This window comes from Oryza sativa, chromosome 7 (assembly GCF_034140825.1).
Source record: "Oryza sativa Japonica Group chromosome 7, ASM3414082v1".
NCBI lineage: Eukaryota > Viridiplantae > Streptophyta > Magnoliopsida > Poales > Poaceae > Oryza > Oryza sativa.
Genome location: NC_089041.1, coordinates 9426753 through 9439041, shown reverse-complemented (window position 1 = coordinate 9439041; position 12289 = coordinate 9426753). Strand labels below are relative to the sequence as shown.

The 12289-nt window shown below is 38.0% G+C and overlaps 1 protein-coding gene and 3 long non-coding RNA genes across 5 annotated transcripts; all 4 read right to left on the bottom strand.

Moving 5' to 3' along the window:
* On the bottom strand, positions 1–4615 carry LOC4342880 (uncharacterized). Its single transcript, XM_015789422.3, has 10 exons — positions 4467–4615; positions 3585–3718; positions 2817–2961; positions 2601–2728; positions 1770–1841; positions 1563–1677; positions 1378–1481; positions 1254–1295; positions 755–967; positions 1–278 (listed from the first exon to the last, which is right to left on the bottom strand). The coding sequence occupies exons 1-10, from the start codon at positions 4567–4569 to the stop codon at positions 210–212; spliced, it is 1125 nt and encodes a 374-aa protein (XP_015644908.1). The 5' UTR covers positions 4570–4615; the 3' UTR covers positions 1–209.
* Positions 4616–5958: 1343 nt separating this feature from the next.
* LOC107281717 (uncharacterized) lies at positions 5959–6637 on the bottom strand. 2 transcript variants are annotated; one of them, XR_001547476.3, is made up of 3 exons: positions 6494–6637; positions 6272–6420; positions 5959–6175 (listed from the first exon to the last, which is right to left on the bottom strand). It is a non-coding gene; the product is annotated as an uncharacterized lncRNA (long non-coding RNA). The 2 variants fall into 2 exon arrangements; XR_001547477.3 differs by having other exon boundaries at positions 6499–6636.
* Positions 6638–8327: 1690 nt separating this feature from the next.
* On the bottom strand, positions 8328–10879 carry LOC9267162 (uncharacterized). The gene is made up of 2 exons (XR_001547804.3): positions 9623–10879; positions 8328–8606 (listed from the first exon to the last, which is right to left on the bottom strand). It is a non-coding gene; the product is annotated as an uncharacterized lncRNA (long non-coding RNA).
* Positions 10880–11604: 725 nt separating this feature from the next.
* On the bottom strand, positions 11605–12018 carry LOC136357274 (uncharacterized). Its single transcript, XR_010742508.1, has 2 exons — positions 11870–12018; positions 11605–11764 (listed from the first exon to the last, which is right to left on the bottom strand). It is a non-coding gene; the product is annotated as an uncharacterized lncRNA (long non-coding RNA).
* Positions 12019–12289: the final 271 nt, after the last annotated feature.

The following is a 12289-nucleotide window of genomic DNA, read 5'->3' as shown; positions in this document are numbered from 1 at the left end:
TAAGAACAAAATGGCATGGTGGATGAATTATCAGTACCATAACAAATTACAGAGCAACATCTTATTATTATATCCTTGCAAGGATAGGCGATTCAATGATCAATTATTCACCTAGGGGCAAAGCAATTTTGACACTACAACAAACCTATTTTTGATCTTTTTGAATCAATCCATAATAATGGCACATCTGTGCCACGCATTTCCTGAGCTTAGTTCACAAATTCCACTTCAGTGATTGGCTCCCCTGAATGAAGCTTCAGGGCAACACCACCAACAACCTGCATCACAAGGTGGAGCAAACATGACAATAACAAAATGGTAACATAAATCGGCGGCGTCATGTTATACTGCAGACGATTGCTAAAACTTATATGACAATGCACTATGCACATGGAGTTGTTGTTGATGGTTTTACTATCCCTTTTATAGGTAAAATAATTCTATGCAGTAAAATGACATAGCATGCACAGCTCAGAAAGGGTTCAAGGTCCTACTAAATATAGTTTTAGGGTTACAAAAGTTAAAGCCTAAACGATGGATGGAGAGCTCGAGGGGATGTTGGTACTTAACTGAAGAATGATACGTTAAAATTAATAACTTTATACATGTATTAAAAGGAAGGCTTCGTTTTGTGCTATAATTGCAATGCTAATTGTGTTATGATAAGCTATGCCCAAACAATGAATAACTGTAGAAGTTGAGAATTAGATGAGAGTGAAGTAGCTATGGTCAATTCGGAGAAACAAGTGCGAACCTTTGCCATCGTCCTGTAAGAGTATTCCGTGACTCCAGCAATATGTGGGGTTATAATAACATTTGAGAACTTCAGAATTGGATCCTCTGGATCATATGGTTCCGTCCAAGCAACATCAATGCCCAAACCACCTAAATGGCCTGATTTCAGGTGATTAAACACAGCGTCGTAGTCCAGTAGACGTCCTCTAGCAATATTGACCAGATATGATCCCTGCAATACTACAACATTATTTTTTTTGATTGAATATAGTATAAAATTATTATCCAACATCATCATAGTATTGTATTGCAGTTAATAGTTCGTGTAAAAATATGCTCGTCTGACAGAACAAATTACAATGTCTGGGATTTTGGGTTATGGGTGCCCCAAAATCTGTGATTTTGTGAAATTTACTCTAGAATAAATGACAGAACAATACTTTACTGTTGAGTAGGATCAACTAGTCATTATGGAATTGGGAAAAAAAACCTGTAAGTATATGGTTACATGCACATACCTTTTTCATTGCAGAGAGGAACTTATGATCCACAATTCCAACCTGTAAATTTCATTATTTAGTAATCAAATTCAAGAGAGGTTTTCGAGCTGAAATAAAGAAATACACCAATAGAAGAATTAACTGTTTCATTTGTCAATAGCAAGCATGTTATAACTATGTCAGCCTCTCCAGCAAATTCATACATATCTTCTGGTCCACCTTTCTTATCGACCAATTCATCTATATCTGCACTAGCAATATGTTAGGAGAGGAGGAAAACAACAACTGTAAAAGACTGGGAGTAGTGACGCAAATACTGCAGCTCACCACATGGCAATGTATCAGATGACCAATTTCGTTTGGTAGCAAGAATTTTTACTCCAAAGGGTCTTAGCCTCTTGGCAATTTCTACTCCAATGGCTCCAAATCCCAAGATAAGGACCTATGTCGTAGAATAAATACAAATTACTAAACAAATGGAATTTTCACCATGTAAAGTGAAAAAAGAAAGTAACTCATACACAAAGAGCATACTGATTTTCCAAATATTGTATCTCCAACTGGAATGCCCAGGTCCTTACGTTTCACAGCAGTATCCATCACCTTCTGCAAGGTAAAACACATCCGAAATATTAGCAACCATTATAAGAAAGTAATAAATTATATTTATACAATAGCTACCAAATGATTAAATATAATAAGGTGAACTAAATCATAAAGAACTGTATAAATGTCCTGCATAAATATAAACCCCATCAACAAAAGCTATGCTTAATAGAGTCATCGTGCATGTTTAACCAGATTTTGGGAGCTTTGCATATTCTCTTACTACTGAGAATATAGGCTCAAAACACATGGCATCTTAACAGTCATGACAATGTATTGGTAAATTGGCAGTGGAAATTTTCGTCATCACTCAAAATAACAAAGGGTGGTCCAAAAAGGAAATATCACAGGAGGTAAACTAGATACTTTATACAAGAAATGAAGGCTCCTGTTTATTTGTTTTCCAAACTATAAGGTGCCTGAAACTCAAATTAAATAGTATTGGTCATTATAATTTTTCTTTGTTTATATAGAACATTAACAATTAAAATTTCATTTTACAACCAAGGTTTTAATGCTGCAGAGTGATTATCTGCTTGCTTGCTTCATTTTTGCATAAATCGTTTCATGTAAAAATTAAGTTGGTTATGCAAAAATTAAGTTGTGCAGATGACTATGCTTGCCAGTTTGACATGTTTAGATATTTTATCTGCATAAACAACTGAAAAATGGTCTAGTATTAGTGAGAAATGCTTCAGAAAAGATAAAACATAAAGAGTACATCCAAGCGGAAAAAAAATTGATCTTTTAAAAACATACTTGCTTCCTTAGGACACCCAGAGTAAGATAGATTGCCATTTCTGCACAAGAGACTGCATTTCCTGTTGTACTCCCAGGTATCCGTGCAACTTTAATCTTGTGTTCTGTAGCAGCATTTACATCGACACCTGCGAACAGTTGTATGCTCAATATCCAAGGAGGTAGTTGTGCCACTATATTTTCAAAATGGCAAGATAAACCTAGACTTATAATCACCTTCTAATCCAACACCATATTGCATAATGATCTTCATCTGACTTGCCTTGGCAATGGTATCTGAGTCTAGACGTCGATTTTTCACTACACATAAGTGGTAATTTTGAATAACATCAGGTACCTCCTCTAGACCTACTTCATCAACCTGAGAAAGTGCATTCAATTATGGTGAGATATAAACCCATAGATGCACATAGTAACATGTGACTCCAATTAAGATCATATCATCAAGACAATATGTATAAACTTGTCATCAAATGACTTCGCATATAAATATCCCAGAATTTTTTTCACAATAATTCAAATGGAGGATAGAACAATCAACCAGTGCATCACATACATGTTCTGTTCCATGTAACAACAACTTGCCAAAGTGAACATCATACCAGAACTCCGAGTCGAGTAATATGGAGCTCTTGCATAAAAGTGGTAATTTTGAATAACATAAGGTACCTCCTCTAGACGTGATATGTTCCCATCCCCGTTCATTTATTGTAGATCACATGCTTGATTTCAAAATGAAACAATATATTACAAGAGCGCTAAATATGTAAACAGAGTTGTCTGAATCTGTGTAGTGACACAGATCTTAACTTCTGATAGCTAACAGAAGATGAATAGATGTGAGTTAAAAAAGTTTAAGATCAGTTATAAAGCTATTTTAGTCCACACCAAACTAAAAATAGATGTATCAGCTAAATTCACATGAATCCCGGAATTTCACTGCTCATCAAGGATGCAAGGTAGATATAAAAAAGAGCAACTAGCCTGAATAAATGGATAGCTCTGCAAATACTCCTTGGTGAAGCTGGTAGAAGCAGGCCAATAAGGTCCACAGAATAAAACCCGCGTAATATCGCCAGAGCCGCTCCTTTGAATTGAATCTGCCATGCTTGAAAAACCTGCAATCAAAAGAGAAAGACATTTGTAACAAGGGTTAAAAGTTGTGTATACAAAAATAATTGAACAGAGACAAACAGAGCAACAAAAAAAAAAGATGGATGCAGTATTGGTGAAGAAAAGACAAGATCACCAAGATAGTGGAATCAAGTCAATGAAATGAGGGTATCCAAGGTCTGATTGACCTACTGAGAAGAAAAAAAAAACGATAGGATTCCCTTTTTTTTCTGCGGGGACCCAGGATTCCCATATGGCCATATATTTAGTCAATTAATTTATGTTCAACTCTGTGTATCCGATTCAAACGTGCCATGCCATCCATGGCCGCTTGACCACTGTCACTGACACAATGCCACAAACTAGTCTGTCTGCACTGACCAAATCCTTCATTCCAATCAAACATAGATCACTTTGGAGCCAAAGAAATTATCAAGAATAACTGAAATGTTCAGTCTCCAATTGCACAAGATCTCTTGTAGCACACACGGATTTCCCTTCCCATCTCGCCATGCTACTTGGGATGATACCCAAATGGCAAAGCCACCCTCTGATCATTCACTGGCCCGACTGTTCCCCCCCAAAACCCATCCAATTTCATCACCCCCAACCCCAAACAAACCATCCACAAATCCATCTATCCGAAGACGAAGCAAACACCATGGGAAACAGCCACCCACACCCCACAGGGAACAAACAGAGGCGACGACGGCGGAAGTTGGCTAAGAGGGAGGAGGGAGGGAGGAGACATACCACGCGGCGAGGAGGCGAGAAGGTCGGGGCGGCGCGCGGCGGCGGCGAGGGAGGAGGAGGAGCGCGCGAGAGTGGTGGAGACGAGTCTGGCAGCGGCGGCCATAGTGGTGGAGTTAGACCGAGACCGAGTGGGTTGGTTGGGCGCGGGCGCGGGTGGCGTCACCGCTGCCGCCTGGTAGTACGCCAGCGTTCCAGCTGTTTATGTTTGGCCAGATACTCTCGGGGGGGTTTTTCGATATTCGCACGCAGCAACGGGGGGCCACGGGGCGGTGTTCCGCGCATTGGGGAGGAGAGATTTATACTACTATGCAGCAAGGGATCAACTACAGGTCGCGAGTGACAATTATTAATAATATTTTGAATCCATCTTTACCAATTATTAATTATAAAATTATATACGTCTCTGTTCAATTATTAAAGATCCGTATGGGTTGTTGGCACTGGCAGTGCAGCTGATTGCCCCCACGCATCCCACGCTAAACCTTATACTAGTATAATACTATACATGTCTTATTCAGTTTACTGCCATTTGATTTTGATTGTTTACTTGTTACCTTTCTTATAAAATATAATAATTTTATTGCCAGATAAAATCTTATATTATAATATATAAGTTTGTAGTAGTAGGATACGTCTCATCTGATACTCATAGTTATTAGGATTGGATCGGATCGGACCAATAATGCGACTGAGAAAAACCGTAACTAGGACCTCGGCCAATGCAACCCGCTTAAAAGTTGAACCATGTATCTAGATCAGAGAAAACCAGTTGAACCACCGGTATTTTTTTTAGAAACTGATTGTTCAACCGAGCAAGTGGGCGCATGGAAGAGGCAATATGGGGAAGAAAATCTTAAAAAGCATGCATGATAGGGTTTCGGACTTCGGACCACCCACCTCGTGCAATACACGCGCTCCCACCACTAGGCCTTACATCTATTGCTTACTTTGGCATATGATTTATTTTATTTGACCTAGGTTCCGTTGAACCATTGGTCCGACCAAGCAAACCGTCAACTTTGGGTGGTTTAATGTCCGATCCGGCTCTAACAACCGAGCCGATACTAGGTTGCTAAATTATGTGACAGAGGAAGTAGTAAAAATAACATGACAAGATCCTATGGAACAAATGCAAGTTTTTCTCATGGTTAATCATTCAAAACAGTGTGGACAGTGGATAGGCTACACGTGATAGGTTGGCCAAACCAGCAAATATGCCCTTTGTGCGGAGCAATCGATGAATCCACCATCCATCTTCTAGCTGAATGCAGGCTCTCGCGGAGAATCTAGGAAGTGGTAGGCAATTGGGTCCAAGTTCAGATCTTCACACCAAGTTGGACTATAGTTGCAAAACCATGGAAGAATGGTGGCAAGCAGCCCTAGCTATGCCTAACATACCGAAGAAACCCAATGACGTATCTAGGATTTAGAATATGGGCGGTCCAACTTAAAATTTTTTTTTCTAAACACCGTAAATGTAACGATGCTAATATATACAATATAAGTATAGATAATAAAATATACCAAAAAGTGTACCATGACGAAAAACGGTGGTGGAAGCGGCGAGATGTCTTCCTCATCTTGTCTTGCGTGTGCTCTTTTATCACAACCGAGAAAGAAGACAATTTAGAAGCATTCTTCTTTGCTACGTGTTTTCGAAAAAGAGAGACAATATGTGTATCTTTCTTCATGATTCAACGATCAGCAATCTGCGATAAGTATAATTTATTATCACAATGCATAAGAGTTAAAAGTTAAAACTGAAAATTAAAAAAAGCAGGATACCAACAGCAGCACAAACGCACCTCATAAAAACCTTGGAATGGCTCAAGGCGTCAAGGGGCATGCACATCCCAGCACTCTTAGAAAAGATGAAACATACTTTTTGGGCAGTAGAGGTGCACATAGAAGGATATGCATGGTGGAGCTTCAGTCTGTTTTGAGTCTTTTTTCACTGATTTTAAGCCGATGCATCAGAAGAAAGCCTACGATGAGTCGGATGATGAGACAATGAGAAGAGGAGTCACCTCACCGTCGCCTAGTCGAGGTCAGCAGGTCGTACCGGCGTGCCGACGGCCGGCGCCGTTGTGGTCTCGCGCCGACGGGAGACGTTGGATGCGGGACGGCGGCGCGCGTGGACTCAATCGGAACGATGGGATTGTATCTTGCTGGCCTGTTGTTGCTTGCTGTGTAATTCGCCGATTAGATCGCTAGGTTAGTTGCGAGACGCGGGCGGTGGGATCTATCGCGCGACCCAAAAACCCTACGACGACAGCGGTGCGACGCTTCGCATTAGTTTTTCTTTTTTATAAATTTGTATATTTAGGCCCTGTTTCTTTTAGATTAGGATTATTATAATCTAGATTGTTCAGTCAGATTACTAGCAACTAGATTGTTATAATCGTAGTAGAGAATAAGTGGTTAGTTGTTTCTTTCCTAGATTATTAGAGCCTAGATTATTGGGTTTGCAAGTCTAAAGAGGGAGTGGAGTGGCATGGTGGGTAATTTTTCACCCAATAATCTGGAAAAAGCTCACCTAAATGAGCTTATCAAATTATAATAAGCTGGGCTCCAGATTATAATAAGCTACTTCAATAATTTATCTGTTTCTTTCAGCTTACTCCCAATAATCTGGATTATAATAATCCCAAGTTGAAAGAAAATGACCTTAGTATATGCGGCGATTTTTTTTGGTCCGGGTACCTACAGATCCGCCATTAGAACGAGAATACTTTAACTCGGGCGACCGGCGCGGGGGAGCCGGATCGGGCGCTCCCCCGCACGCCCCTCCTCCACGTGCACACCTGTTGGGTCCACCCACTTCTCCCTCCCATTTTTCCACGAAAGATGTTTCACATAGTGTATTTACAATGTTTCACTATTTATAGATCTAATGTTGTAGTGAATTAAAATACTCTTTTGCAACAAAAAAACCCACATATTTTAGAAACTCTTTATTAAGGGAATTTGGTTTATTTTTTGTTCCACAAAAAATATTTCACCTAGTGTACTCACAATGTTTCACTATGTATAGATCTAATGTTGCAGTGAACGAAACATTCCATTGCAACAAAAAAACCCACATATTTTGAAACCCCTTATTAAGGGAATTTGGTTTATTTTTTGTTCCACCGAAAAATGTTTCACCTAGTGTACTCACAATGTTTCACTATGTATAGATCTAATGTTGCAGTGAATTGAAACATTCTTTCACTATTTATTGAAACATTGTTTTTATATAAGGTGAAACAACACCCGATTTAAACGAGTGAAACATTTTCGATCTACTTAGTGAAATAATTCCGATATATCTTGTGGAACATCGTGTAACATTTAAAAATAATTCAATAATAAGATAAAATTTTTTTCATCGGAATATATCCATGTGTGGTCTTATTTTGAAGATTTAATTGCAACGAATTAAATGGTGCAATCGGATCATGATTTGGATAAGTAATTTAAGAGAAAAATCAGATTAAAATAGTTTTGCACGTAAATTGGTCGTTGACATCATGTTGACGTCAGCGCCCGATTTTAACATCCTCCCATCGGACGACCGAGCAGGAGTCACGTCCCCATTAGAAACCCCTAATGACGTTGGTCATTCTACTTAGTGCTGTGGTGAAGCCAGGATTTAGAGATGGGGGGTGACATCTACGAGACGTGGGAACTCACTTACCGTTCAATGAATAGTGATTTTGTAACGTTTATTCGTGGTCGGCAACTAGGCATCATGCATGTTACAATGATTAGCTAAAAGAGAAAACTAGAACCCATAGATTATGATTTCCCAATTTATCAATAATATTTTTAAAATACTAGTGAGCGTGCACGTAAGGCACGTTGATACATAGAATTGAAGAAAATACCGTTATTGCTGATCATTTACTGATACATCATTAAAAAATCATAGAGGAACCAAGTAAAAATAACATTATTGTAAGCAATACATTGGCAATTCATGAAATAAACCTTACTTGTTTATTTATTACATAACAACCAAATGCAAAAAAAATGTAATATTTATTTGTCATCATCGATTTCATATTCACTTCGAAATCAGTCCCTCTCAGGAGATGAGGTAGTGTCAGTGCCGCTCGGTTCAAGATTGATTGCCCTACATCCTAAGGCAATCTTGACCTGATCGAGGAGGATGATATCGTTTATTAGGTCGTCTCGAACATCTAGATGCACATGTATATAATATGATGCATTTAGTATTATGTTAGTTTGTACATTGAAGCAGAAGAAATAAAATACGTATATGTATCTAGAAGAGGACCGTACATCCCACTATCTGGCCATAGCGCAATGGTAATGGTTGTATTGATCCTACTGATCAGACTTTCTAAAAATTGGGTATAGATGATTTATGAAGAATTTTATAGAATAAATATACGTATATAGACATGTACGTACCCATGTGCAACGGGAACAATATTTAACTTTTTCAGAAATTTTATGATTGAGCAAACACTCAAATTTTATAATTTGCCTGCAAAAGCAATATATGTATAATGCTATCGTTTTTCTCTCCTTTTTTGTTGTCAATTGAACTCCATTAGCCTTAAAAAAAGAAATCATTTTGCTCCTAAAATGTGACCTACACTAACCTAGACAAGATTAAGTTCCTTTTTTAATTGCCATTGAAATAACGTCTTGAGTTTATTTTAGGCATCATAAAAAATCAAATAGCTAATGCAATGGAAGTTAATTGATGACAATTGTAAAATGTAAAAAAGATACTTGTATGATGACGCTCTGTAGAACTTGTGCTGACCAAAAGTCGTAGAATCAAACTTTTTTTTTATAATAAGCAAGAATCATCTCTTCTAAAAAAATCTTTGCATGTAATTTTTCTTCCATTGTTTCCGTTCACTCATTATTGCTCCCTTACAAGCAAAGAATGATGCTCAAGCATTTCAAAATCCCACACATTTCAAAGTCCCAGATGATATTAACAAGTTTAACACCAAGATATAGTTAACAGTTTTTCAGCTTTGTATTAGTAATGCCTCAAAAAGGAATGAGACAATCCTACAATTACTAACCAGTGAAGTGTATTTACACCCATCAACCTGTGCTTAGATGGAGTTTTTCACTTTAGTCTATTCATAAATCAAGGGAATTGAATTGCATAATTCAGAATCACTGACCTCAAATTTCTTCTGCCGGATGTACCCCTTAACAACTCCAGAAACTCTGAATCGATTTAGGCATCTATCTCTGTTTAGTTAAAGCGAGTGACTGTATATAGAGTTTCAAAACAAAACCCAACATAGCCTGTCACAGAACTGAAAAATGAAACAAAATGACCGTACATCAAAAACTCGATCAATTGGGTACAATTATGTTAAACATTATTCCGAAATATGAATCCTCCATGTTTTTCCTTTGCAGCAAAATAATATTAGGTATTGAATTACTGAAATATGCTCCAAGAGGATATCTTCTGCATGATGGACATGTAATAATCGGTAGAAACTCTGGAGATTAATTTAATACAGCAAACAATAGTGGAGATGCATAAAACTTGGGTAAACAATAGTTCAGTTAGTTAAGGGAACCAAGAATATGATTGTGTAAAAAATTAGTGCTGACATTTTGTAAAAACATCACCCCTTACATTTTAGGAACATGTCTAAAATCAGTACTGACAAAAACAAACTAAATACAGGGGAAACAGCCAACAGACAGTCGCACTGTAGCACTATTTTTCTCTAATTTTGTTCTTAAAAACTGTTTGATCTTCTGTGATGCTCTGAACATCAGTAGTTGCAGCCAAGATCCTCAACAAGACAACAAGACAATTAATGGACAAAAAGATAGTTTGCTGCCGATACATAGAATATTTGCTTAAAAAAAGACATATGATTGTGTGGGATAACTTTGTATTTACTACAAAATAATTTTGTGTCAGCCGGTTACCTTCGTTGGGCGACATTGATCCATCACAAAAAGCAAAAATACATTAATCAATTATTCAGTGGCTCTCCAAATCTGCACACAAAAGTATTCAGAAAAATATCTGGCTCTCCAAATCCGCTCGCTAATGGAGTTTGACTGCAATTTAAGGCCAGTTCATGCACCAATAAAGCATTCCATGCATGAATTACATCCATCCACCATTCATATACTTGAAGAAATAGGGCTAATTGAAAAGAGAATGAACAATAGAATCGGTTCGAATTAAGCTTTTTATGTTTGAAGTTCAGCACAAACATATTCATCTCCCTATTCAGGTATCTATTTACGCAATATATAAGTAGTAAATCTAGATAACAGGGTTGTTGCTAAATGGGAACAATTAGCGAGCGGTAGCATTATTTGTTTTGAGAAGCAATATATAATTAATAACATAGATGTAATCCGAGACAATTATATGTTGCTAGCCAGTATAGTACTGTTTTGGTGCTGCAAAATTACCTTGGAGCAAACAGTATCCTGCTGCCTGTTCATGTCCATTGGTACTGCCCTACAAAATCAATTGGAAGCAAGATCTACTGCAAAAAGGAAAATGTAATTGCAGGAGAACAGAGATTGGCCAACTCACAGCATGGTTTCTTGGTCCTTGATTGGGTATATCATATTATCCTCCATCCTCTGATTGAACCAAAAAACAAATTCCCACTCAAATCTAAGAAACATAACCATATATCAACCCCAAATCAAATGAAGTCCCAAATCCAGCTATACAAGAGCAACACAAATTTGTTGGATCTGTAGAACTAACATCTAAGGGCATTGTGTTAGAAATAGCCTCCTAAATTTAGATTGCGGCAGCCAAGAAAACATATATGACACAAGCTTCACGATGACCATTTGGGAGCTAGATGCCATTCTGCAACTGAATTTGTCAAGGATAGTACTGTGGTCAGATATTTGAACCTGAAACCTACAGTGCACAATGCCAAAGTTGAAGCTGAAACTTCTTACCTAAGCAGCAGCACGTTGCAGGCCCATCAGATGTTGTTTTGCAAAGTTTCAGTGTAGCCTTATAGTGAGTAATAGTATATGTACTACTGAAATTATTTTGAGTAATAATGTAGTATTGAAATAGTGAGAGCAAAGCACTATATGAGTTAGCATCAACACTCCAGATATTATGTAGTGAATCAGGCCACAAGATCATCCAAAGTTAATCAGAAGGATGAAAATAGTATATACCTTATGAATTCAGACTCGATTCAGATATTATTTGAGATATTGGTCCATTGCTCTTTTATGGTGAACAGCCTAAACCAAACTTGCTACCCACCTATCTTGAGACCTATTGAGCACATGGATGGCTTCTCCACCTGATGACTTGAAAATACAATAATATAACCAAAGCAACAAAAAATTAGGCCCAATATGTTATAGCTAAAGATGATTAGCAAAGAAACCTTGATGGATTTATCGACCTGCTAGTAAATTTAGGCAACCTTGATGGTTGGCAATGGAAAGGCCATGAGGCACAGGCGTGCGATGATGCTCATCAGACCGTGCGTGATGGCGGAAGGCGGAAGTGTCCGGATTCGTTGTGGTGAAGGCGACCTGATCTTCTCGGCCTCATCAGTGGAGCGGCATGGCATCAGGCATTGACCGTCGGCAATGTGGCCAAGCACCATGGGAAAACCTTTGTACTAATTAACAGAAACAATTATGGATTTAAAAAATCTTAACAATGTGAGTAAGGTAGGAGACTATTTTTTGAATAAAGACATGAGTTTTGTCCATTATATTGAGAAGAAGTTGATCATAGATACTACACTCAGATTGCATTGGAGACAAAACCAAACTTCTGCAGGGGCAAATTTGCTCCCATACATTGACACTGAAAT